The following is a 25,376-nucleotide window of genomic DNA, read 5'->3' as shown; positions in this document are numbered from 1 at the left end:
TCCCTGGCTTGATGGCAGATAAGCAATTCCCACTTTTACAAACTTCTTAGACCCTTGTCGAAAATAAAACGCTCAGTGAAATCCAATCAAAGAATATATTTTTGGACGAGCGAGGATCATCCTTTTAAAAAGAAAGAATCACGCAAAATAGTTCTGCAAGTTGAGGGGGCTGGCAAGGAACTTCAAAGTCAGCCGTTCAGCATCAGCCGTGGCTCAATGGTGAAGCTGCCTCAGTTCCAGGGACCCTGATTGGTTTTCTCAACCACCAGAGGCATGATTTGGAATTTCTCAATAGCCGTTCATTTATGATCCTAACTGAATATTCCAATGTCTTCTGGGTCCATGCCTTGTTGGAATTGGATATTGTGGTCGACCATTTCTCTCTCACCTTGTCTATTCTTTGTTTCTCTTGGTCTCTGCATTTCTGTTACAATGTAATTGGTGTCTGAAGTAAATGTTCTCTGTTCTCAAACTACCCCTGTTTGTGGGTTCGTGGGACCTCAGCCATGCAAGGCAATGAGGGGGAGGCTGGTACCAGCACCAGTTTGAAGAGAGGTGAGTGGGAGTCAGCACTGATCAGAAACCAGTGGCTAGAGGTTCACTGTAAGCCCCTGATAGTTTAATACACTTTCTATTGGGCCAAAGGGGATTTAGCCTGAATTGAAACTGGAATCAAATCATTGTTTGTGGATCTATTTGTTTTTATTGCTATTTGTCATTGAGCCAAAGACAAGGTTTTGCCTTGGGAGTGGAAAAGGTATAATTGGAAGTTCTAGTGGGAAACTTTCAAATTCAGTTTGCAAGTTATTACATTTTTAATTTTAGGAGGAACTAGGTATTGATTAATTTACCAGTCTTTCAACACTGGATTAAACATAGCTCAGACAGTTGCAATGAAAATCACTAACTGATGGGGTTCCATGTGCAGTGAGTTTTAAAATAAAGAAAGGCTCAAATTTTATATGGTAACACTTACGAGGTCCCTCGGACCATGCTTTATGATCTAAATGAAATCTAACAATGTAAAGGCAAAAGGAACTGATGTTAACCTATTCTTGGAGTCGGTGCTGGGACTAATATCTGCATTTGATATATATTAATGACTTAACAATGATTACAAAGTGTGTAGATGATACAAAACCGGAACTAAATAATGAGGATAATAACTGACTGCAAGAGAATATGGAGCAAGCAGTGAAAAGCTGGAGGGACTCAGCAGCTTCAGATCCATGGATTGAAATGGTCACTCAACACTCAGTAAATGTTTCGGGTTGGGACTCTTTATTGAAACAAATGGGAAGGGGTGATAGGAAGTAGATCGGGGGGAGGCGGTGCTTGGAGGTGAAAGTATGATGATGTGATAGGTTTTGTGTTTCTCTATTTTACCACTCCATTGAGAATTCTCTCTAGGTACGCCTGCTCCAGAGGCATTTTAATTTTCCCCCACCTCCCCTCCCCCGGCTCTGATCACATTCCCATCGGATATCCTCATTCTCCATCTCTGTACCTACGCCTTCCTATTCTTATGTTTCTCTCTAACCTTCGCCTCCTCCCAGTAGTCCCTTCACCTGCCTCTCCACCTCTCCCACTTTTGATGGAATAATTTATCACCTCTTAGACCCTCCCCAGCTTCGCCCCACCTCTTTTCCCCACATCCGCCTTGATATCCCTTCCTACTTTAATCACAATAAAGGATCCTAATCTGAAAAGTTGATTGACCAGTTTTACCCCATGGATGCTGCCTGACCCACTGAGTCCCTCCATCTCCTCTTTGTTCAAGATTTCAACATCTGCAGTTTTTGCTTGAGGATATCAATCAGAGCAGAAAAGAAAATCCAGAGACTTTAAACTGATACTTTTTTGTCAGTTAAAAATAAGGAGAATATTCTGAGTTCTTAGGACATAAAACAGCAGGAAGAAGTGGGAGTTTGTGTGCATTTATACTTTGAAAATTGCTGGCAGGCTCAGGTAATAGTCAGTAACGTTCAGTCAGAGCAGCAGAATCCAGAATGAGGGAAGTTTTGTTGAACATGTACAGAACACTAGATAAACCATAATGGTCGTCATGCTGTGGGAAGGATGTGAAGATTTTAGAGAGTCCACAGACAAAAATTACTTCAATGTTTCTATTAGAAAAGAGATGTTTGCAGCAAAGTTAAAGAGAATGTAATTGTTCTCCTAGGAGCAAAGCAGGTAAAGAGGAAATTTGATTTTGAAAAATAAACTAAAGAGCAGATGGTTCAAGAACCACAGGTCACAAATATAAACTGATTGGTAAAGGCATAGAGAGGTGTGAGGGAAAAGCTTTGTTCTGCAGACTACAATCTAGAATTTACTGCTCATAAAACTGATGGACACCAATTCCATCAGGGCTTTCAAATGTGATTTGGATAGGCATGTAAAAATATAATTTACCAGGATGCTGAAAAGGCTTTGGGAATTAGAAGAATTCTCATTCTCTTCTTTAGGGCCAAGAAAAATTCACTGGTGAACCTTCCCACATCAGCAGTTTCAGGCAGAATCTTGAGACCTGGGACTCAAACTAACTTCAACCGTTGACCAATCAGTGCATTTTTCACTCTTGGACAGCCTATATCCATAGAAGGTTATTGACTGCAATGCATATGGATGAGAAGGAGTTCACTTTGTGGCAATTTGGTATTGTGGATTATTTTAAGTTTGTCTTGCAAAATACCTGGAGTACCTAAGTGAGAAGGATTCTGCAAGCAGACAAACAGGTCTCTCTGACATTCATCCTTTACATTGTGGAAAGACCACAATTACAGAATATAGGATTACAATATAAAGGAAGATTAATTGGAGCAAGCAAGTGCAGCATAATAGAACTGTTGTGGGGTTTATGCAGGAGCCTGATAGCTGCAGGAAAGAAATGGGATGAGGAGCTGTATTGGCTGGAATTAATCCATAATGTTACTTTGTTAACATGGATCAGTTAATAAGAGGCTGACTTCTGTTATGTAATACTTCGAACATTCATTTTTACTCGTGTATTGATACAAAGTCTGTATTGATTTATTGTTTTTTACACTATGAACCATATTATCCAAAATACACAAATATTTCCCTCTTGAATATACACAGTGTCATTTTATAACCATATACAGCACAGAACAGGCCAGTTTGGCCCTACTAGTCCATGCCAGAACAAATCCCCACTCTCCTAGTCCCACTGACCAGCACCTGGTCCATACCCCCCCGATCCTCTCCCCTCCATGTAATTATCCAGTCTTTCCTTAAATGTAAATAACGTCCCTGCTTCAACCACCTCCGCCAGAAGCTTACTCCACATCTCAACCACCCTTTGCGTGAAGAAATTTCCCCTCATGTTCCCCTTATAATTTTCCCCCTTCAATCTCAAACCATGGCCTCTGGTTTGAATATCCCCCACTCTTAATTGAAAAAGCCTATCCACGTTGACTCTCTCTGTCCCTTTTAAAATCTTGAACACCTCCATCAAATCCCCCTTCAATCTTCTACGCTCCAGAGGAAAAAGCCCCAGGCTGCTCAACCTTTCTCTGTAACTCAAACCCTGACATCCTGTAACATTCTCGTGAACCTTCTCAGCACTCTCTCTATTTTGTTTATATCCTTCCTATAATTTGGTGACCAAAACCGCACACAGTATTCCAAATTTGGTCTCACCAATGCTTTGTACAATTTCATAATAACATCCCAACTCTTGAATTCAATACTTCGATTTATGAAGGCCAACATTCCAAATGCCTTCTTCACCACTCTATCTACCTGAGTATCAACTTTGAGGGTACTATTTACCATAACTCCTAAATCCCTTTGTTGCTCTGCACTCCTCAATTGTCTACCATTCAATGTATATGACCTATTTAGATTTGCCTTTCCAAAATACACACTTATCTGTATAAAATTCCATCAGCCATTTCTCAGCCCACTCCTCTAGATTTCCTATATCTCTTTTTAAGCTACAGTAATCTTCCTCACTGTCCACAATACCACCAATCTTTTTATCATCTGCAAACTTACTTATCCAATTCACCACCCCTTCTTTCAGATCGTTAATATATATAACAAACAATAGTGGACCCAGGACCGATCCCTAAGGAACTCCACTAGTAACCGCCCTCCAATTTGACAAACAATTTTCTACCACTACTCTCTGACACCTCCCATCCAACCATCGCTGAATCCATTTCACTATCTTCTTATTTATACTAATGCCTCCACCTTTTTTCTTAACCTCCTGTTGGGAACTTTGTCAAAAGCTTTACTAAAGTCTAAATAGACAACATCCACAGCCTTCCCTTCATCAATCTTTTTTGTAACCCCCTCGAAAAACTCTATAAGGTTTGTTAAGCATGATCTACCCCTGACAAAACCATGCTTACTACTATCTATCAATCCCTGTTCTTCCAAATATTTGTAAATGCCATCCCTCAGAACACTTTCCATCAGCTTACCCACCACAGACATCATACTCACAGGTCTATAATTTCCAGGCTTACATTTGGACCCTTTCTTAAATAGCGGAACAATATGAGCCACCTTCCAATCCTCTGGCACTACCCCCGTGACCAGTGACATCCTAAATATCTCTGTTAATGGCCCCACTATCTGTGCACTAGCCTCCCTGAGTGTCCTTGGGAATATTTTGTCCGGACCCAGAGATTTGTCCACCTTTATATTTTTTAACACTGCCATCACTACCTCCTCAGTTATCCTTGTATGATTCATGACCTCCCCACTATTTTTCTTTACTTCAACTAGTACAATAATTTTTTCCCTAGTGAATACTGAGGAAAAGAAATTTAAAATTTCCCCCATCTCCTCTGACTTTTCACATAACCTACCCTCCCTATCTACAAGGGGTCCAATTCTATCCCTCACTAATCTTTTACTTTTAAAGTACCTATAGAAACCCTTTGGATTTATTCTTACTCTGCCTGCCAAAGCCTCTTCGTGCCTCTTTTTGGCCTTTCTAATTTCTTTCTTAAGATTTTTTCTACACTCTTTGCAGTCCTCTTTGAATTTCTCATCACCCATCATCATCACCCTGTACAAAAACAAAGGCGAGAAATCCGACTGCTCAAACTACAGGGGAATCGCGCTGCTCTCCATTGCAGGCAAAATCTTCGCTAGGATTCTCCTAAATAGAATAATACCTAGTGTCGCCGAAAATGTTCTCCCAGAATCACAGTGCGGCTTTCGCGCAAACAGACTACTGACATGGTCTTTGCCCTCAGACAGCTCCAAGAAAAGTGCAGAGAACAAAACAAAGGACTCTACATCACCTTTGTTGACCTCACCAAAGCCTTCGACACCGTGAGCAGGAAAGGGCTTTGCCAAATACTAGAGCGCATCGGATGCCCCCCAAAGTTCTTCAACATGGTTATCCAACTGCACGAAAACCAACAAGGTCGGGTCAGATACAGCAATGAGCTCTCTGAACCCTTCTCCATTAACAATGGCGTGAAGCAAGGCTGCGTTCTCGCACCAACCCTCTTTTCAATCTTCTTCAGCATGATGCTGAACCAAGCCATGAAAGACCTCAACAATAAAGGTGCTGTTTACATCCGGTACCGCACGGATGGCAGTCTCTTCAATCTGAGGCGCCTGCAAGCTCACACCAAGACACAAGAGCAACTTGTCCATGAACTACTCTTTGCAGACGATGCCGCTTTAGTTGCCCATTCAGAGCCAGCTCTTCAGCGCTTAATGTCCTGTTTTGCGGAAACTGCCAAAATGTTTGGCCTAGAAGTCAGCCTGAAGAAAACTGAGGTCCTCCATCAGCCAGCTCCCCACCATGACTAGCAGCCCCCCCACATCTCCATCGGGCACACAAAACTCAAAACGGTCAACCAATTTACCTATCTCGGCTGCACCATTTCATCAGATGCAAGGATCGACAACGAGATTGACAACAGACTCGCCAAGGCAAATAGCGCCTTTGGAAGACTACACAAAAGTGTCTGGAAAAACAACCAACTGAAAAACCTCACAAAGATAAGCGTATACAGAGCCATTGTCATACCCACACTCCTGTTCGGCTCCGAATCATGGGTCCTCTACCGGCATCACCTACGGCTCCTAGAACACTTCCACCAGCATTGTCTCCACTCCATCCTCAACATTCATTGGAGCGACTTCATCCCTAACATTGAAGTACTCAAGATGGCAGAGGCCGACAGCATCGAATCCACGCTGCTGAAGATCCAACTACGCTGGGTAGGTCACGTCTCCAGAATGGAGGACCATCGCCTTCCCAAGATCGTGTTATATGGCGAGCTCTCCACTGGCCACCGTGACAGAGGTGCACCAAAGAAGAGGTACAAGGACTGCCTAAAGAAATCTCTTGGTACCTGCCACATTGACCACCGGCAGTGGGCTGATATCGCCTCAAACCGTGCATCTTGGCGCCTCACAGTTCGGCGGGCAGCAACCTCCTTTGAAGAAGACCGCAGAGCCCACCTCACTGACAAAAGGCAAAGGAGGAAAAACCCAACACCCAACCCCAACCAACCAATTTTCCCCTGCAACCGTGTCTGCCTGTCCCGCATCGGACTTGTCAGCCACAAACGAGCCTGCAGCTGACGTGGACTTTTACCCCCTCCATAAATCTTCGTCCGCGAAGCCAAGCCAAAGAACACCTCCCTCTTTCTCCTAACCAAATTTCTAATATTCCTCGAAAACCAAGGCTCCCTATGACTTTCAGCCTTTCCTTTGATCCTCACTGGGACATATCTCCCCTTTTTCCCCCCTCCCTTCCCTCCCTCCTTCTCACCCCCCTCCATACCCACTAAACGTTCAACATATACAATGTCATCACACAATGAAAATAAACTAGGAAATTGTGTCATCTACTTTTACACACTGGGTCAGTTTATTTCGTCTTCTTCTCATTCTGTCATTATAGGGGGTGGAGGTCCGCGGTAGGCCCTCTCTGTTATGTTCCATGTACGGTTCCCAAATTCATCCGAATACTGTGACTTTATTTTTTAAATTATACATTATTTTTTCCAATGGAATACATTTATTCATTTCTATGTACCATTGGTGTACTCTCAGGCTCTCCTCTGATTTCCAGGTTGACATTATACATTGTTTTGCGCTTCGTCCAGTTTGAGGCTTAATTCTTTACTTCTTGTATTACTTAGAAGAAAGATCTCTAGATTTTTCGGTATGATGCTTTTTGTGATTTTATTTAATACCTGATTTAGATCTTCCCAAAATTTTTTCACTTTCTCACATGCCCAAATTGCATGTACTGTTGTTCCCGTTTCCTTCTTACAGCGAAAACATCTATCTGATAATGTTGGATCCAATTTATTTAACTTTTGGGGCTTGATATATAGCCTGTGTAACCAATTATATTGTATCATCCGTAACCTCGTGTTTATTGTATTTTTCATAGTTCCAGAGCATAGCTTTTCCCATGTTTCATTCTTTATCTCTTTGTTTAGATCTTGTTCCCATTTTTGTTTGGGTTTACAGCTTGTTTCCTCGTTCTCTTTCTCTTGCAGTTTGATGTACATGTTTGTGATAAATCTTTTAATTATCATTGTGTCTGTCATCACATATTCAAAGCTGCTTCCTTCTGGTAACCTCAGCCTGTACATTGATTTATTGTTGAAGACCTTGTGGCCTGAACTAAAACTGATAGATACACATGCAGAAGAAGGGAAAATAGGAATTGATGCAATCATACATGTTAACTAATGTAATTGTTTCATATTCCAAATGAATGATTAAAAATATTTCTGTGCAGTTTTAGCCAAGGCCCTTTAAAAGATGCTCCAAACCTAATCTGCACGCCACATGCTGCCTGGTACAGTGAACAGGCCTCAATTGAGATGAGAGAAGAGGCAGCCCGAGAAATCAGGAGAGCTATAACAGGTAGGTTGTTGCAAACTTTGTCTGAGTTTGACTTGATGAGAAAACTCTTGACTTGATGTGACAATGTTGAGGCGCATGGCATGGAAATATGCGATTTGGCCCAACTCATTCACGCCAGCCAAATTGCCTATCTAGACCAGTGCATTTCTCTGAGTTGGTCACGGATCTCTCCAAACTTTCCCTGCCCATGAATCTATCCAAAGCTGTATAGTTTCCTCTGCAGCACTTCCCATATTTCCACCATTCTCTGTGTGATAAAGATGACCCTTGTCCCTTTCAAATCTTTACCCTTTCACCTTTAACTTGTATCCTCTAGTTGTAGCTTTCCTTATCTTGTGAAAAACATTGTCACCATTCACCTTATATGCCCGTCTCTCCCCCTCCCACATGACAGGCAGCTCTTCAGTCTATGTCTCTGCACCCAACATGATGCTCAAGTTGAACTAAAACAATTGCTCGCGCATGATGTATAACTCACTATTTGCTACAGATTCGTGCATCTATTGAGAAGCCTACTAAATGCTACTGTGGTATCTGGTTCCAACACTAGTTCCGGGAGTTAGTTCCAAGTACATATCAGTCTCTATTGTGTATATATTGAAAAAATTCCCCTGAACATCTCCCTTATACTTATCCCTCTATCCCACGTAGTGACACTTCTAACCTGTTTCTGACTGTTTATCATATCTATAACTTACATAATTTTGTAAAGTTATATCAGTTCACCCCTCAACATCTGACACTCCAGAGAAAACAACCCAAGTTTATCCAACCTCTCCTGTAGCTCGTACCCTTTAATCCAGGTAACATCCTGGTGACTCTCCTCTGTACTCTTTCCAGAGTCTCCACAATTGCAAAAGTTTTGCCCTCCAGGTGCAGCTGAACCACAGTCCTAGAGCCCACAGGTCCTTCAGCCCATCTCGTCTGTGCCAATCTATTTATTTTGGAAGTTCCATTGACATGGACCATAACTCTTCATACCCCTCCGATCTATGTACCTATCTAATATTCTCTTAACTGTCAAAATCAAACCTGCAACCACCACGTTTGCTAGCAGTTCATTCTACACTCTTACCACCCTTTGCATGAAGAAATGGCCCCTAAACATTTTACCTTTCACCCTCCACCCATATCTTCTAGTCCTTGTCTCACCCAACCTCAGTGGAAAAAGCCTGCTTGGATTTACTTGATCTCCACCCCATAATTTTGCATACCTTTATCAAATCTCTCCTCATTCTCCAACACTGCAGGGAATAAATCCTTAACCTGTTCAATGTTTTCCTTTAACTCAGCTCTTCAAGTCTCACCAACATCATTGTAAAATTTCTCTGTACTCTTTCAATCTTATTGCTATCTTTCCTGTAGGTAGGGGAACCAAACCTGCATACAATTCTCCAAAGGAAGGAACTTTAGGTACTAAGAGCTCAGATGGGACATGAGAATCCTTGGCAAGTCAGATTAAGGAACACCTTAAGGTGTTCTATATGTATGTGAAGAACAAGAGAATGACTAGTGTGAGGTTAGGACTGCTCATGGATAAAGGAGGAAACATGTGCCTGGAGGTAGGGGATATGCTCAATTAATAATTTGCGTCCGTGTTCACCAGCTGGAGGGATTTTGTGAAATCTGAGGTCAGCAAATGTGCTGGAGCACGTTGAGGTGGAGAACCAGGCAATTATTAGGAAAATACATTGTAATAGCTAAATCCTTGCGACTATACTGGCTATGTCTCATGTTTCTATGGGAAGTGAGGGAGAAATAGCTGGGGTTGTGTCTTCCCGGCCACAGGAGTGGTACCGGAGGATTAGAGGATTTTCCCTTGTTAAAGAAAGGTAATGGTGATAATCTTGGAAATAAAAGACCAGAGAGTCCTTCATCAATGGTGGGCAAATTATTGTAGAGAGTTCTTTGAGAAAGAATGTACAAGCATTTGGAGAAGCAGTCTTATGAAGAATAGTCTCATTGTCGCTTTGTGAGAGGCAGTTTATGCCTCACAAGCCAAATTGAGTTTATTGAGGTGGAGTGGTGGATGTAGTGTATTTAGAGCTTGGTGAGGTGTTTGACAAGGTCCCCCATGGTAGACTCATCCAAAAAGTCATGAAGTATGGGATCCTTGCTGCATGGATTTGGAATTAACTTGCTGGCAGAGGGTGGTGGTAGGACATTCTTCCTGGAGGTCGGTGATTCATGGTTTTCCACAAGGATCTGTTCTGGGACCCCTGCTCTTCGTGATTTTTATAAATTACTTGGGTAAAGAAGTGTGGGGCTGGATCAATACGTTTTTTAGATGACACAAAAGTTTGAGATGTGAATAATACAGAATGTTGTCATAGTTACAACGGGATATGGACAGGATACAGAGTTGAGCGGAGACGTGGCAGATGGAGTTCAATCCTTATAAGTGTTAAGCTATGGTTAATGGCAGGATGCTTCGCAGTATGAAGGAACAGAGAGATCTTGGGTTCACCAATCCATAGATCCTTCAGAGTTGCCATGTTGATAGGATGGATAAGAAGGCTTTTGGTGTGCTGGTCTTCATTAGTCAGGGGATTGTGGTCAAGATCTGCAAGGTAATGTTGCAGCTCTATAGACCACACTTCAAGTATAGTGTTCACTTCTGATTGCCTCATTTTCGGAAGGATATTGATACTTTAGTAATGGAGTGGAGGAGATTTACCAGGTTGCTGCCTGGATTGAAGAACATGATTTATGTACAAAGGATGATTGAGCTAGGGCTTTTCTCTTTAGAGCAACGAAGGATGAAAGACAATTTAATAGAGTGAGAGGCATAATTGCAATGGACAGCCAGCACTGTTTCCCCCAGGGTGGCAATAGCAATGCAAGAGGACGTCCATTTAAATTGAGTGGAGGAAAATTTAGAAGAGATGCCAGAGGTAGTTTTTTTTTTCACATAGAAAGTGGTGGGTGACTGGAACACATTGCTGGGGATGGTGGTGGAAGTTGATATAATGGAGACATTTAAAAGCTATTTGCATAGGCATGTGAATGTAAGAAACAGGTTATGATCAGTGAGGTAGGGAAGGGTTAGATTGATTGTTGAGTAGATTGATGTAGGTTGGCACAATATTATGGGTCGAGGGGCCTGTTCTGTCCTGTTTTGCATTCCAGCAACAGTAGACCCAGCACCAATCCCTGTGGCACACCACTGGTCGTGGGCCTCCACTTCGATAAACAACCCTCCACTATTGTTCTGACCCTGACTACCAAGCTAAATTAGCAAGTTAGGTTTCCTTTTGAGTTGCCCTGATTTTTCTTTAATTGACTTCAATAGCAATTATTTTCTAATGAACTCTTTAAAAATGTATTGTAGTTTGAGGACATTTGTGTTCTCTTATCCTCACATCTATAATGAAGAGTTTAACTTTAATTCACCTTTTCTTGATGAGAGCCTTTCAGTTGCATAGTTATTTAATCCTTTTGCATTTTTCCTGAACAGTAATGTCCTTTCAGAAACAAAGCATTAAGTACAAGTGTAATAGGGGGAAGACAAAGTGGCTGAGTTTACCCAGCATTATGTTGTTACTTCAACCACGGAGTCTGCAGATTTTTGTGTTTTACTTCTGATGACTGCACAACTCTGTGAAATCTCTCTGAGGGATGGTCTATCCTGAAGAAATTCTCATTTGCTCTCTGAAGGGAGTTCTGTGAGATTCTCTTTCATTGCTGTCCATCTGTAATGCATGCTGCTCTCAAGCTCTACGACCTTATACTCACCCAGACTCGATTCCACAGCCACGTTGTCTTCCTTGCTACCTGCTATATAAAGGACACCGTTTGACCAGCTGAGTTTCTCCAGCATTGTCTTTTGACAGGTCCTTGGACCTCGTGATCATTCGAAGTTGCCACAGGGTATTGGGTTCAGTTATGATTACTTCATTATAAGGATGTAGAAGTTTTAGAGAGGGTGTAGAGGAGGCTTACGAGAATGTTTCCTGGATTAGAGAATTTGTCTTGTGAGGAAAGGATGATTGAGTTAGGGCATTCCTCTTTGGAGCAACAAAGGATGAAAGGCAATGTTTATATCATCTTAACTAGGAAAATTGAATATTGCCATCATTTTGTTTGCTTACAATCTTGGGTACATTCTAATATCTTTTTTGATATGTTCCTTTTTGTGAGAATCCTTTTCAAATCTTAACGCTATTGAATAAAATTTGACAAACCTGTGGACGATGTGGTGTAACATAGAAACATGAATTTGTATTGATGCTTCCACTTTTCAAGATATTCCAGAGCCCTTTGCAGTCAAATAAATAAAGTTTAATCACTGTTGATGTACACTTGCCAATTTAGATCTATCAAGTTGTACCAAATATATTTTTAAAGCAATGTTCAGTGAAGGATGAATATTACCTTGGATAGCCAAGGTAATTTTCCTGATTTCAAAAAGAGCTATGTTCCATGAAAATAGGAGCAGGAGTTGGCCATCAGCTCCTTTAAGTCCTGCCCTGCCATTCAATATGATCATGGCTGGTTTTATGTTGGTTTCAACTCCTCTTCTATGCCAAATCCCCCATAACCTTCACTTCCACGACCTTTACATTTATCTCCATCTAGCTATCAAAATATCATAATGTGGCCTTTACCACCCTTACCGGCAGAGAATTCCAAAGAATCAGAACCCTATGAGAAGAAATATCCACGCATCTCAGTCTTAAATGGTGGGCCCCTCATTTCACTCCGATATCCTTTTACTTGTGACTTTTCCATCAGAATGAAAGGAATTGAGGAGAGCTCCCTTTAATGTTTCGGCCTAAACTTGCACTGATGTGTTGTAGATCTGTATGTGAAAGTTTTGGGTTGGCGACTTGACCCAGACTTTCTCACCCTGCCATGAGGCATAATAAACTGAGCCATAGCTTTCCTACTTGATGTCTAAGAATTTCCGCACTCTCTTTACTCTCTCACCTAAGACCTACCTATAAGCATGTGACATTGGAAGTAATCCTTGTTTATCACATTCTGATTTAACATCAGGCATTAAAGATAAAGTAAAACAGTACAGAAGCATTATATTGATAGACTAGGAAAAACTGTTATGGAAAGTAATTAGTAAAGATGTTGGCATTTAGTAAATCTTGCTTTATGGCGACGCTGCCGGAGCCACTGGTGCAGACCCGCGGTGAGTGAGAAGGCGAGATACAGCGCTCCCACGGGGATCAACTACCTAGTCAATGGCTGTCAGCTCTGCATAGACTTTGAAGGGCCCATTAAAGGAGCCGACGGTAGTTTTATTTAAAATTCTTTAACCATGGGTTCTGTGCCCAAGATGGCAGCATCTTTGATCGACAGCAGCCACGAGGGGTTGCAGACTCTGGGGGAGTGGAGGACCGGCACAGGGTACCAGAAAACAGGGAGACCACCCCCATCTCAGAAGGAGAAGCAGAGAGATGACCTGCGGGAACAGTAACCACAGCGGCAGAGCAGTGAGAGGTCTCTGCGGTTAAAAGACCAATACATGTGGCAGACTGCTGGCAACTCAAGGCAAGGAATCCACAGAGGCTCTGGGCTGCTGGAGATTGATGTCAGGCTATAGACTGCTGGATACTGACTTGAAACTGGCAGAAGGGGTACCAGGTATCAGATCCGGGATGCGAGGGGGTGCCTAAGGCGCTGATGGGTTCCTGTCCATGTTTGGATCTGGAGCTCAGGTTGCCAATGGTTTGGACTGGACGCGATGTGGCTGCAAAAGTGCTGGAGACAAATTTACAGACACTCAGTTACTTTGGGGAGATTCTTTTTGTATCTCTTTCTCTGAGGGTAAGAGGCGCTTCAGGGAATTTGGCACATCTGTTTTCCTTTACAGCAGGCAAAACCAATTTCATGTAATGTGACACTGTTTTTATTACAATGAAAATAAATTGAATTTTGAATCCTTCCTCAAATATTTTGATCTCTTGGGTAACATTTATGGTATGCAGGATAAGGCAATGAATCAGATCTTCTGCTTCTTTTTGTAGGACGCATCCCAGACAGCCTGAAAAACTGTATTAATAAGGATTACCTGACTGCAGCAACTCACTGGGCTGGAATGGATCCCACAGTAGTTCACCCAGAGCTAAATGGTGCTGCCTACAGGTAAGAATTATGCAGATCACAGTAAAATGTGATATTTACCTTCACAAATTGATGTGGGTGATTCTGGTACTTGGTTCAATTCCCATCATGGTAAAATATGAAATTCAGAGCTCTTATTCTGGTGAAATTCAGCTGGTCAAACAATGTACTTTTTGTTGCAAAGATAAAGATACCTAACCAACCTTTCAGGCTTGAACCTTTCATCAAGATGTGGACAGATGCAACCTACGACCACCCTCACCTCAATGTGAAGATATCAGCGGCCACAGCTACAGACCTCACTTGCCATGGACCTCTCCTACACTCCATCCTCCACGCATTCAAACACCAGTTTTAATTTTATATTTATTGTGTTTTTACTTCAATCACTGTGTCTCTAGGGTTTTGTGTTTTATCCTGAATGCTGGATACTAGAAAAAGTCACAAGATGTTCATTTAAAAACTCCAAAGAAATGGCAGGACCACAAAGTGATGAGGTGGTGAGTCGGAGGATTCCGCCGCAAAGGCTTGAAAGCTCATAAGAAGGAAGAAAATGGTGTATAATGTGGGGGCCATGCAAAGAGCAATCAAAAGGTGGTATTACCGAAAGGAGAGACTACAGATGAGTGAAGTTGTAGGAGTTCTGGTGCATGAACTAAAGCGTTGATGGGCACATCCAACAAGTAGTTCAGATTGCAAATTGGCTTTTATTGCGAGGGGTTGGAGAATAAGGAGGTTTAGTTACAGTCACAGAATGTTGATTGGATCATGTGGAATATTGTGCTCTGGTTTCCTCCCATATTCCAAAGACCTACAGGGTTAGTGGAATAATTAGTGTTTTTTTAGGCAGGAAGGGGTATTACTCTAAATTTTAATTTAAGTTCATTCTTAGTATCAGAGGGTTGGCCTATTCAAGAAAGGGCAGCTAGTTTGGGTGTAAGTTCCTTGGAGTTCGGAAGAATTAATTATTTAAATATCGAGGATCGTTCACCAGCGGGAGGATCACATGAAAAGATCTGAACTACAAAATAAAGAGCCTGACTGCATAAAAACCTTTTCTATTGGGGGTAGTGAATGTCTGGAATTTTCTGCTCCTAGGCCAAGTTACTGAATACTTTTCAAAGTGCACACAGATAAATATTTGAAAGATTGAGGGATGGAGGACTATGTGATCCTGCCATAAGAGGAGTTGAGAGCAGCCTAGCTCAGTCAGATCAGGGCGAAGGGCATGATAAGCTTGAGGGCTGTGGTAGTAGACTCATACCCTCATTGTCCTATCAGGGGTGATGCTTTTTAGGAAATTGTATAAGAAAGACAGTAAATGGTAGGGCATCGAGGAATGATGATGAACAGAGCCACCTTGCAGTTTAAGTTTGTGGTTTGAGCATTTTTGAAGATAGTCAACAAGGCTTTGTGAGGAGTAGGTTGTGGTTGTGGCCTAATTGAATTTTTTTAAGAGGTTGTGACATATGTGCTATCATTAATCTTTAGTCTAATGTTAGAATTATATTTCATATATGTATATATTTTAGTAAAAGTTAGTTGTGGGTGAACAGGGCTCATTTACATTCTATAGACCTACGATTCTCTGCAGCTCTTAGCTCCAACGTTAGACAACACATTAGCATTTTAAAAACATGTGGTTCTTTGAGATGGAAGATGGAGAACCATTTGCAGAAACAGAATGGCTGCTGATTGAAGTTGAAGTCAAGAGATTAAAGGATTTGTGATGGTTCTTGAGATACTAAAAACAAATAGGTGTTACCTCAGAAGCACCTATGTAACCATATAGCCATTTTGTGTCCATGTGGGCAGACATCACGGAGTTATAAATGGATCGAGATGCTTTTAGCACCTAAGTGAAGAAGACATTATGAATTTTAAAGACAGAAATGTTGTCTCATGAGAGATTTGTCAGAAATCAATTATTGAAATCTGAGATGAAGGGGACAGTGTAAGTAAACTTACCGTCCAGTTCAGACAGGATTGAAAGCAGCAATATTTCCAGCAGAGGGGGAAAAGGGTATTTAGGTGTTACTCCTAATGAAAGGGGAACACAGAATAAGTTGCTTTGAAATAAGTCACTTCACTTTCCAACTGTTCTTTTGAAAATAAAGAGTACAACCTCATCTTGGAAGAAAACTTGACCTCCTGGAAAGACAGGACTTGTATTACCCTATTCACAGGAGATACAACATAAGTAGCTTTTAAGTAAGGCAGACCCACTTCTCATTTGTGCCCAGAAAATGGTCACTCCTGTTTGAAAGACAGCTCATCAAGAGAATCGTGAATTAAAAGAGATCTGAAGATGTGATGTTTAAAAGCGCTTTATAATTATTTCTGAACTGAAAAGTTAAGACCTTCAAGCAAGACCAAAATGATGCTGAAGTTTCAAAATTGACTTTTCAGAGTTTGGGACTTTAACACATATATTTACATTTGTGCATAGTGGGGTTAAATTTAGAGTTCCAAGTTAGAGATATAGATTAATAAAAACAATTATTTTGAATTTACCATTGTCTGGTGAATTTTTGCCATTGCTGTTCCTTTGTTAGAGCTAACAAAGTCTCTTTAATCTCTAATAAGATTGAGAGGGTTGTAGTTCCTAACAAGGTTATGAAAGAAATTGATGAAGGTAGGGCGGTAGATGTGTGTATGGATTTTATTAAGGCATTTGACAAGATCCCCCATGAGAGACACCTTCAGAAGGCCATTAGGCATAGGATACATGGAACCTTAGCTGTGTGGATTCAGAATTGGCTTGCCTGCAGAAAACAGAGGGTAGTAGTGGATGGAATGTATTCTACCTGAAGGTTGGTAACTCGTGGAGTTCCACGCTGATTTGTTCTGGGATTCCTGCTCTTTGTGATTTTTATAAATGACCTGGACAAAGAAGTAGAAGATGGGTCAGTAAGTTTGCAGATGACACGAAGGTTGAAGGTATGGATAGTATAGATGGTTATCATAGTGTTAGGAATTAAAGTACCTTTAAAGAAATTGCTCGAGACAAAAATTGAGAACAAAGAACATTTATTACTACAACAATGCAAAGTTGGGTGCTTCCCCTTACCCTGGGAATACACACACATACTGGGGCTCACCCAACTTTTATACAGTCAATTTCAGTATCAGAATGCCCTCCCCCTTACATTCTTCTGCCCCCTGGATGGGTTTGGCATAGGTAATTCTTCCTGCCTACGTGCAGTTTCAGTACACTTGGAGGACCAGGGGGTATCCTGTGGGTGCCCCATCATGTCATTGTCCTTATTCACACCTTCCTGATTCTCTGGGCTACAGTCTCTTAATATGCAGAGTTGACTCATTCTATCTAGGGTTGGCTAATTTCATATGTAGCTAATTAGAAATGTATGACTTGGTACTTCTGTCCAGGGCTAGGAGACCCTTATCTGATCCAGACTACCTCAACTTCCTACATTCTATTGTACCTTACCATTCCTTATCTTAGTCCTATGGTCTTGTCACAAAGGATAGAAGATTCTTATGTTAATCGTGCTGACTCTGCTTTCCTGCATCCTAAGCCCCAAACTTATCCTGTTTGAACTGGTTTCAGCCATTTTACTGATGAACTTTAGTTTCTTCCATGTTCATAATTTTAGGTCAATTTTCCCATCTCTCACAATAGGTTTCAATAGGATATAGACCGTGCATCTTGGCGCCTCACAGTTTGGCGGGCAGCAGCCTCCTTTGAAGAAGACCGCAGAGCCCACCTCACTGACAAAAGGCAAAGGAGGAAAAACCCAACACCCAACCCCAACCAACCAATTTTCCCCTGCAACCGCTGCAATCGTGTCTGCCTGTCCCGCATCGGACTGGTCAGCCACAAACGAGCCTGCAGCTGACGTGGACTTTTTACCCCCTCCATAAATCTTCGTCCGCGAAGCCAAGCCAAAGAAAAAGAAGACAGAATGCAGAATAGTGGCAGGTGGAATTCAATCCGAATAAGTGTGAAGTGATGAATTTTGCAATGTCAAACTTGAAAGCCTTCATTAGTTGGGGGATTAAGTGCAAGAGTTGAGTGGTAATGTTGCAGCTCTATAAAGCTCTGGTTATTCCATGCTTTTGGAATATTGTGTTCAGTTCTGGTTGCCTCATTACAGGAAGGATGTAAAAGTTAAGGAGAGGATGCAGAGGAGATTTACCAGGATGTTCCCTAGATTGGAGAACATGTCATAAGCAATACTAAGGGTTTTCTCTTGGAAGAAGAAGAATGAAAGGTGACTTAATAGAGGTCCACAAGATTATGAGAAGCATTGACAGGTGGACAGCTAGCACCTTTTTTCCAGGCCAACACCACAGGACATGTGCACAAAGTGAGAGGAGGAAAATTTATGGGGGTGCCTGGACTGCATTGCCAAGGGTGGCGGTGGGGGCTGGTGCAATGTGGTCATTTAAAAGACTCTTGGCCACATGGATGAAAGGAAAAATTCTCAGGTGAAAAAGAGGTTTATATAGGCCAGTAAAACATCGTGGGCCGAAGAGCCTGTACTGTGCTGTAATGTTTTACGTAACTTGAAAGTGCAAACATAGGTAGGTGTCATGGTGCAGAAGGCATTTGGCATGCTTGCCTTCGTGGATTAGGGTGGAGATTGTAAAAGTAGAGATGTAACAAATTTACATCCATTGAGTTAGGCTGCACGTGGAGTCTTATTTCCTGTTCTGGTCACTGCAGAAGAGGAGAAGAGGTTTATTCAACATGGGAGGACCTCTGTTATGGGAAGAGATTGGATAGGCTGGACTGTTTTTCTCTGGAGGAAAGGTAACTAGACAGTTATATGAAATGATAAGAGGCATGGATAGATACAGTAGATGGTGCATCTTTTTCCCATTGTTGGACAAGAGAGTGTAGGTTTAAGGTGAGAGGAAGTAGTTTTAAAGAGAATTTGAAAAGTAAGTTTTTACACAGTAAATTGTGATCTAGAACCTGCTATGAGAGGAGGTGGTGTAGTCAGATCCAATCATTGCATTTCAGAGACATTTAAACAGAAACTTAAATGGACAAACTATAGAGGGATAAAGGTCTAATTCATGATGCTGCAGAATGGCCAGTTGCTGTGCTGTACAGCTTTATAAATTATACAACATTTGATCTTTATCAATGGCAAAGAAGGTATCAGTGGTTGAATGGTCTTGTTCTCCTTCTTGCAGTAGTAAGGAATCTTTGGCTTGGCTTCGCGGATGAAGATTTATGGAGGGGTATGTCCATGTCTGCTGCAGGCTCTTTGGTGACTGACAAGTCTGATGCGGGTCAGGCAGGCACGGTTGCAGCGGTTGCATGGGAAAATTGGTTGGTTGGGGTTGGGTGTTGGGTTTTTCCTCCTTTGTCTTTTGTCAGTGAGGTTGGCTCTGCGGTCTTCTTCAAAGGAGGTTGCTGCCCGCTGAACTGTGAGGCGCCAAGATGCACGGTTGGAGGCGATATTAGCCCACTGGCGGTGGTCAATGTGGCAGGCACCAAGAGATTTCTTCTTTGGTGCACCTCTGTCTCGGTGGCCAGTGGAGAGCTCGCCATAGAACACGATCTTGGGAAGGCGATGGTCCTCCATTCTGGAGACGTGATCCACCCAGCGCAGTTGGGTCTTCAACAGCGTGAATTCGATGCTTGCGGACTCTGCCAGCTCGAGTACTTCGATGTTGGTGATGAAGACATTCCAATGAATGTTGAGGATGGAGCAGAGACAGCGCTGATAGAAGCGTTCTAGGAGTTCTAGGAATAATATCACCATTATTAGCACTGCAGCTGTCCGATTTCCTCAAAGCTTCCCACATGAAGAATTTCCATTCATGCAGATGCAACTTTTTGCGTAATCAAATAGTAGCACGTCTAGAGCACAGAACCAGTTCTCAGCAAATAAGCAGAGCTTCCTTTGTGCTGTGGATGAGAATTTTCTGGAGTTCTTCCTCCTCTTGCTTGTTGTATTACGACTGGATTTCATATCTGCATTAGGATGATTGCTCTCATATATATTGAGTAATATTACCTCCTTAAACTTCAAATAATGGTTAGGAATTTTTAAGGTGTAGCTGAAGTGAAGATGCAATCAAAGTTTTTGTTCTAATCCGAAGAATGGTAGCTGCAACAGCATAACATTCTTTGTTTGCGAGTGTCAACTTCAAAGTAAATCCTCATGCTGGTAGGAGGTTTGGATTTAACTTTCTTACTGAGGTACAAATGTTTTGTACTGTATATCCAAGAAAGAAGGAAACTGTCTTAATCATGAGTTAGTCATCCATGGGGTGTCCCAATCAAAAAAGTACTTTGAACATGTAGTCACTAATGCATTTTAGAATAGCATGGGCCAATCAAGTTGTGTGACAAAGGTCAGATGAAGAAGGCGATAAATTTTGCATTTTGGGAGAAGAGAGGACTTGGTGGAGCTGAACTGTGAACATGCACAGCTGGAGAAAAAAATGTGTCTTGCAGGATATTTGGAAATGACGAGGAAAGCATTGTGTTCGTAAAACTGATGAGGAAATGTTATAAAGTTTTGTCACGTTGGAAACAGAAGTAAGGAAGGCTTCAAGCAGCAAGCTTTTGCTATTAATATTGCCAGAACCTAAATATATTGTATAATATTTGATCTCGGTGTCATACATTTATTTGTCTTTGTACTTCGATTCAAAGAGGGTGATTGAGCATCATCAACCACCAGATAGTTTACCCATGAGACTTCCAGTTTCTGTTCATGTCTTCTAATTTGCTTGCATTTCATTGTATTGTTGAGAAGGGCATTCTGTGCAATCCATGGCTAATTTTTATCTCCCTTTCACACCACCTCAGGTATCCACCAGGTGTCGTTGGAGTGGCTCCCAGTGGACTGCCACCGCCTGTCGAAGGAATAGCGCCGAGCGCTGTGCAGTTATCGCACAGCCTCTCCACAGTCACCCATCCACCACATGCCCCTTCCCCAGGGCAAACAGTCAAACCAGAGTCTGACAGAGATCACACGGGCGACCAATTGTAGCCAGATGGACCGCATTCCTCACCCAAGATTTTCACCAGAAATGTTCATTAAATACCTGATATGGTGAACAGTGGACTATGGAAATAACCGAGATTAGAAACTGGTCCAACTTCAACTAAAGGCGTGGAAGAGAAGAAGAAATTTGGTAAAATTTGTTCCTCTGTTAAATTGTAGCTTGTCCCTGTCCAGTGGACTGATTAACTGTTTCTATGTCATATGGGTTCCCTGTGAGCAAGAAAAGTTCTAGTAGTTAATTCTATCATGAATGTACTATGTCTGTGTACAGTTTTAGAACTTGAGGGTTTGTTCGCTTAGCTGTGAAACAGAAACCAAGGGAGATATTCAGTAAAACTGATTTTTGAAAAAGAAAACGATCTTTCTTTTATACATTAAATTCACGCCCAAAAAGAGGCAGTTTTCAGACGTCTCAGGAAACTAAGGTAAATTCCCACTTGTTTTGTGTTCTTTGCCATGCAGTGCATTGTTTTGTAACTGCTTATCCTTTTATTTTAGTATCAACTAATTAAAAAAACAACACTTTTTAATTCATTATCTTTTCGGCATGGATTCCCATTACTTTCCTGGGAGCTGAGGAAAATGTTGAAAAGAGATTTTGTTTGAAATTTCATACAAAGCAGAACCATGCATATCCTCACCGGTTTAAATGCACATCAGTGGTATGCGTACAGGCACTAAACTACTGGAAAGTAGCAGCATTTCTTTGCCTACATCAATTCCTGTTAATGTGGTAGGCTAGCAATATTTTGGTTGAAATAATCATGTTTTGTGACTGTAACCATTTGTATGAATTATTTTAAAGAAATAAAACAAAAAGACAGAAAACGTCTTATTTATCTCAACTATTATTTTTCCTCTCCAATTTTAATGTCCAAATATTTAGATTAAAATGTGCTGTTTCTTGGTTTACATGAAGATAGAATTGACTCCAGAAAATCAACATATTAATAACATGAACTTGTATAATATCTTAATGTTAAATGATATATGCTTTGAGGGAAGGGTATTGGAGAAAGTGGCTGCCAAACAAAGTGGCTGATGGTACAAGCTTGGTCAAAGACGCGTTTTCTTTGAGTTGACTCTTAAGGCGGAGAAGATTGCTGAGATTTTGGTGCAAGGTGGAAGGTTTAAGATGTTGCTGGCGCCCCTATCATTGTTGGTATTAAATGAGGAAAACCAAAATGCTTGTCAATTTTGTCAATGTTTTAACAAAGCTGGAGAATTGAGTGGAAAGGCAGTGGACTGAAGAAACTTTTAAATTCGAGATGTTGGAGAGAGTAAAATAGGATTGATGTAGGATTGGAAAGGGTGCAGAAAAGATTCACCAGGGTATTACCAGGACCGTCAGGCTTAAGATATAAGGAGGTGCTCTGGATAGGCTGGGAATTTATTCCCTGCAGTGGAAGAAGCTGAGGAGTGACTTTTACAGGGATGTATATAATTGAGATAAGGTCACTCTTTTCCCCATCAATAAGGGAGTCTAAACTAGAGGGTATGTTTAAGATGGAAAAGGAAATGTTTAAATGGGACCCAAGGGGCAGAGAGGGTAAACTGACAGAGGAAGCTGTAGCTACTGATACAATTGCATTGTTTGTACAGGTACATGAATAGGAAAGGTTTAAAGGATTATGGGCCAAACACAACCAAATGGAGCTAGCTCAGGTTAACAACTTGACTGACATGGACAATAGGGACCGTGCTGCATAACTCTATGGGGGTTTATTGAAATTAAATTGGTGCTTGATGCAGGACTGGAGGCCCTCTTTCAATATGACTGATTCCATGAATCAAGATCAGAAAGGGTCAGTGATTTAATGGTGGTGAGATGAAGGAGGCAGCAGGATATTTAGTGAATGTAAAATGGGACACCTCTGGGAAACTATTAGAATAGTAATGCTTGAATACTCAGCAGATGAGGTAGCATCTCTTGAAACAAATAGAACTTCAAGTTTCTAAGTGATCCAAGGAAACTGATAGAAATTAGAGAAGAAACTAGTTTCCAGTGAGGAACATGAGAGAACGAGAAATTCAGATGTGTAAAGAGCCTAGTGGCAAAAAAGGATAATGATGTGATACATGGAATAGTTAAGTATGAAGTTAGCAATGGTTTGAATGAAGGTTTCGGCAACAGAGAGGTGAGATTACGTTAAACTAGGATCGAGAGGTGAACGAGGTGTTAGGGGGGGGAGATAGAGCCAGAACTCCACAGTTGGTTTTGTTTCAGGAGCGGTTAAATGTAAGCGGAGTAATGATTGGTTGAAGTCTGGACTATAGATAGAGCCTGCAGCATATAAAAAGAAGGGAAGCTCAAGCAGAGTGGCCAGTGTGTGAGTGGCCCAGTGTAGGAGTGGCTCAAGATGTTTCAGCAAGCAGAGGCTGAGGACATGCAATAGGTAAGGTGAGGTAAAGTTTTTGTATAATAGCAAAGAGTAGGCAGTGAGGATGGTTGCTTGAGCAGTGGAATGCTCTGATTGCAAGATGTGGGAAACCTGGGAGAGCATTATTATCCCCAATGACTTCACCTGCAAGAGGTGCATCCAACTACAGCTCCTTGCAGAGCATAATAGGGAGATGGAGCAGTATGAACGCTGGATAATTCGGGAGGCAGAGGGGGTGATGGAAGCTAAAAGGAGACAGTCACACCCAAAAGGCAAGAGGAAGGTAACTAGGTGACTGTTAGGAGAGGGAAGGGGAATAATTACGCAGTCAGTGCAGAGCACTCCAGAGGCTGTTCACCTCAATCAGAAGTATAATGTTTTGAATACTTTTGGGAAGGGGGGTGGAAATGACCAACCAGGTCTCTGGTACAGAGTCTGACCCTTCAGCTGAGAAGGAAAGGGTGGAGGGGAGAAGAGATGAACTCTAGTGATTGGGAGTTGATTGCTGAATAGATAGGAGGTTATGTGAACAAGATTGAGACTACTGGATGGTATGCTGTCTCCCAGGTGCCAGGGTAAGGGATCTCTCAGATCGAGTCCACTGCGTTCTAAAGCGGGAGGGTGAGCAGCCAGATGTCCTGGCCCATGTTGGTACTAATGACAAAGATAGGTGTTGTCCTCAAGAGAAAATATAGGGAGTTAGGAAGGAAGCTGAAAAGCAGGGCCTCCAGGGTGTTGATCCCAGATTGCTGCCTGTGTCACGCGCCAGTGAGGGTGCTGAACTGCTGAACTGGAGAGGGACCAATATCCTGGAGAGCAGGTTTGCTAGAGCTGTTGGAGAGTTTGAACTAGTTTGGCAAGGGTTGGGAACCAGAATGTGAGGGCAGAAGGTGGAAAGGATAATGCAATATGTTATAGGTTTGTGAAGAAGGGGAACGTGTCTATTTCAATGCAAGGAATATTTGAAATAAAGGAGATGAATGAAGCATGGATCAATACATCGAATTATAATGTGGCTGTTACAGAGACATCACTGACGCAAGGACAGGATTGACTGATGCAAGTGCTAAGGTTAGATGTTTTAAAAGGGGTGGGATCACCGCTGCAGAAAGGGAGGATGCCGTGTGGAGCGTCTATTGAGTTGTTGTGGGTGGAGTCAGAAATAGGAAGGCGAGCAATCACTGTATTGGGAGTTTTCTACAGGCCCCCAAATAGCCCTCACGACACTGAGGAACAGATGAAAATCAACAGATTTTTGGAACAGTGCAGAAATCACGGGGTTGTTTTGGGAGACCAACTCCCAACTATTGACGGTCACCTCCTTACTGCAAGATGGGGACAGACTTTATCAACTGTGCCCAGGAAGGATTCCTGACACAGAATGTGGACCAGTTAATGAGACCATACCTGGTCAGATGAGTGGCTTCTCAGTGTGGGACCATTTCATTGATGGTGATAATGATTACCTGAGCTTGAGCAAAATTGGACAAGGGGAAAAGCAACCAAAATTGTAGTGTGTGTAATTGGGGGCAGGGCTCATTACAATGGGATGAGGCAGGAACTAGGGAGAGTAAATTGGGAGCAGATGTTCTGGGAGAAAGCACAGAAGTAATGTGGAGAATGTTTTGGGACCATTTCCACTGGGTTCTAGATAGGTTGCCCCACTGAGGCAGGAAAAGGGAACCACAGTTGACAAAACAGGTGAGGCAGCAAATCAAGAGGGAGAAGGAATGGTAACCAAGGAGAAACCAAGAAAGGACATGGAACAGCTAGAAGGGAGCATGTGAAGGCCTTGACAAGAACTTAAAACACTACAGACCCTTCGGCCCTTGACGTTGTGCCATCTCATATATTCCTTTTTTTTTAAAAAAAGTTCCCTTCCCCTGAACCCTCTATTTTTCTTCCATCTTTGAGTCTGTCTAGGAATGCCCTGAATGTTTTAGCCTCCACCACCATCCCTGGCAAGGCATTCCAGGGACCCACAACTCTCTGTTTTTTAAACTTACCCCTGATATCTCCCCTAAACTTCCCTCTC

The 25,376-nt window shown here is 42.0% G+C and overlaps 1 protein-coding gene across 24 annotated transcripts in view; it reads left to right on the top strand.

Moving 5' to 3' along the window:
- The window catches only part of ctbp1 (C-terminal binding protein 1), a 424,680-nt gene extending 402,875 nt beyond the window's left edge, over positions 1–21,805 (top strand). For all 24 annotated transcript variants that reach the window (XM_069923684.1, XM_069923686.1, XM_069923693.1 and 21 more), the window contains 3 exons: positions 7,760–7,887; positions 13,869–13,986; positions 20,762–21,805. In XM_069923684.1, coding sequence (XP_069779785.1) covers positions 7,760–7,887; positions 13,869–13,986; positions 20,762–20,945 — 430 coding nt within the window. In that variant the 3' untranslated portion in view covers positions 20,946–21,805. The remainder of the gene's footprint in view (positions 1–7,759; positions 7,888–13,868; positions 13,987–20,761) is intronic.
- Positions 21,806–25,376: the final 3,571 nt, after the last annotated feature.

Source organism: Narcine bancroftii, chromosome 3 (assembly GCF_036971445.1).
Source record: "Narcine bancroftii isolate sNarBan1 chromosome 3, sNarBan1.hap1, whole genome shotgun sequence".
Taxonomy (NCBI): domain Eukaryota; kingdom Metazoa; phylum Chordata; class Chondrichthyes; order Torpediniformes; family Narcinidae; genus Narcine; species Narcine bancroftii.
Note: the sequence above shows the minus strand (reverse complement) of the source record. Positions and strands in the feature narration are given on the sequence as shown.